General features: G+C 43.5%; 1 protein-coding gene across 5 annotated transcripts in view; it reads right to left on the reverse strand.

Annotated features, from left to right (window-relative positions):
- The window catches only part of XYLB (xylulokinase), a 204,372-nt gene that overhangs the window by 151,987 nt on the left and 50,224 nt on the right, over window positions 1-2,161 (reverse strand). For all 5 annotated transcript variants that reach the window (XM_019508110.1, XM_019508103.1, XM_019508104.1 and 2 more), the window contains one exon: window positions 740-813. In XM_019508110.1, the coding sequence (XP_019363655.1) occupies window positions 740-813 (74 nt within the window). The remainder of the gene's footprint in view (window positions 1-739; window positions 814-2,161) is intronic.

Here is a 2,161-nt window from a genome sequence, read left to right on the forward strand (position 1 = left end):
TGTTAATCTACCTCTTGATAGTTTCCGCTTCTTGACAACTCTCACAGTCACGCAAGGCAGGAGGACAGAGTAAAGGGGTGCTGACCAGCTTATAACTAGCTAGAATGGCTTAGAGCAAGACTGAATAGGAAATGTTTTCTTCCCCAGTCTCAGAAAAATTTGAGAGAAATCAAAAAATGCTCCCATCCCATACTGGAGTGAAAAAAATAGATCTTGATTTTTTTTTTTTAATCTGAAAAAAAATTCTGTTCAGCTCAACTGAAACATTTTGTTCAGTAACTCTGGAAGATTTCATCAAGATTATGTCTTTATTCTTTGTCTAGATTTATTAAGTGTTGAGACGAAAACACCAGCCTAAAAATATGAAACGTTTTGGTTCAAATATCATAAAGTGTTCATTTGGGTTATTTCTAAATTAATTTTTATAAAAAAAAAAATCAGTTGGGAGTTTTGTCCAAACTTACTCTGTTTTATGAACAGTTTGGGTTTCAACAAATCCACATTTTTCACCAAAAAAGCAGTTTGCAGCAAATTCTCAACCATCTCCAAGTTTAGTCTATACTAAAAGCTCACCTCCCATGACTAGAGCATGGATTAGAAAAATCTTTCAGCATAATCACTCCAAAGATTTGTATCAAGAAATGTGACCCAAAAGCAAGAATCCCAGGTGCAGAAGACTCCCATAAGCCATGAATGCCAAACATAGCTTACTATGAAATATTAAATAGCTTGTCACTACCTTCTTGTTGTCTTTGTCAAATCTGTGGATCCCAACAGCTTCAGGTGTAATCTCCATCACATCAAAATAGAAACCTAAATCAAAACAAATTAAACTCCGTCATGTTTTCTCCTTGTGCAAAAGAAAACAAGGACAAATAAAAGTATCTTATTTCAGCAAATGACTAGAAAAATGCAATGCTCGTAACTTTAGGGCACTCACCAATGCAAGGTGACACAGTGAAGCACCTCATTCATAAAGCAGTGGAGCACATTTCTCACTCCTTCTCTGACCTTACTATCCTTGTGCTCAAAGGGAAATCTACCTAACAAATTGAGAAAGCAAGCTTGGGAACAAAAATTCATAAGATGGCTGGATATTAAGGGCACCTGTACGTGAGCAGGGAGGCTGCTCCAATGCTCTGTAATTAAAGCACATCGGAGGAGACTGGATTCACTGGATTTTTTATTGAATTAATTGAGTCTGCTGCAGCGTGGTAATTACAGCACTCCAGCACCTCCTGCATCTTCTGCATCCACATCCCCGCGCTTAAAAATGGTGGCAGGGGCACTTGAACTAACGTTCACCTTTAGCTCAAGCGCCCCCACCACCATTTTTAAGTGCAGGGACGCTGATACACAAAAAGCTGCGGTGCTTTAATTAGAGTGGCTCTTGGAGCCTCTCTAATTAAAGCCTCACCCCTTCCACTCCTGGAGCATGTGTAGAAGTGCTATATGAACCAAGCAGTAAACACTGATATTGTGTTTATGGCACATTATGTTTTGCCCAACTCCTGAATTCTTTCCAAACAGGAAAGCTGAGAATGACTCTCCTCCTTTCTGATTGGCTTTGATCTCCCAGGAATCATTTTGGTTTCTTCTGCTAATTGCGCGTCTGCTACCCCTGAGAATTTCTCTCCCTCCCTCCCCTCTCCTTTTTTCACTATGCTGTGCCTGGCTTCCTGTGATCAGAGACCTGACATCTATAAACTTACCGGGGGGGACCTGCGGGGAATGGGAGAGACCCTGCTCCCCTGAGCACTACCAGGAGTAACTAGGAATAATGGCCATAATCTGAGAGTAGGTTCAGGCTAGACATCAGAAGGCACTACTTCAGTCAGGGCAGCTAGGATCTGGAACCAACTTCCAAGAGAAGTGGTGCTGGCTCCTACCCTGGGGGTCTTCAAAAGGAGGCTAGATAATCACCGAGCCAGGGTTGTTTGACCCCAGCAGTCTTTCCTGCCCATGGCAGGGGGTTGGACTTGATGATCTGCTTGTGGCGGGTGCAGAGATCCCACCTCAGGAACACAGCTGGGTATTCGTATCCCTCCGCTGTTTCCACCACGTGAGGCGGGCCAGTAGGGGGTGCTCCTGCGTCAAGCCACCCACCTCCCTGCGCCCGACCACCTTCCAGGCTCCGAATGCCTCCCTAGGGGCGCCTTAT

This window comes from Gavialis gangeticus, unplaced genomic scaffold, assembly GCF_001723915.1.
Source record: "Gavialis gangeticus isolate Ggan-Ray unplaced genomic scaffold, GavGan_comp1, whole genome shotgun sequence".
NCBI lineage: Eukaryota > Metazoa > Chordata > Crocodylia > Gavialidae > Gavialis > Gavialis gangeticus.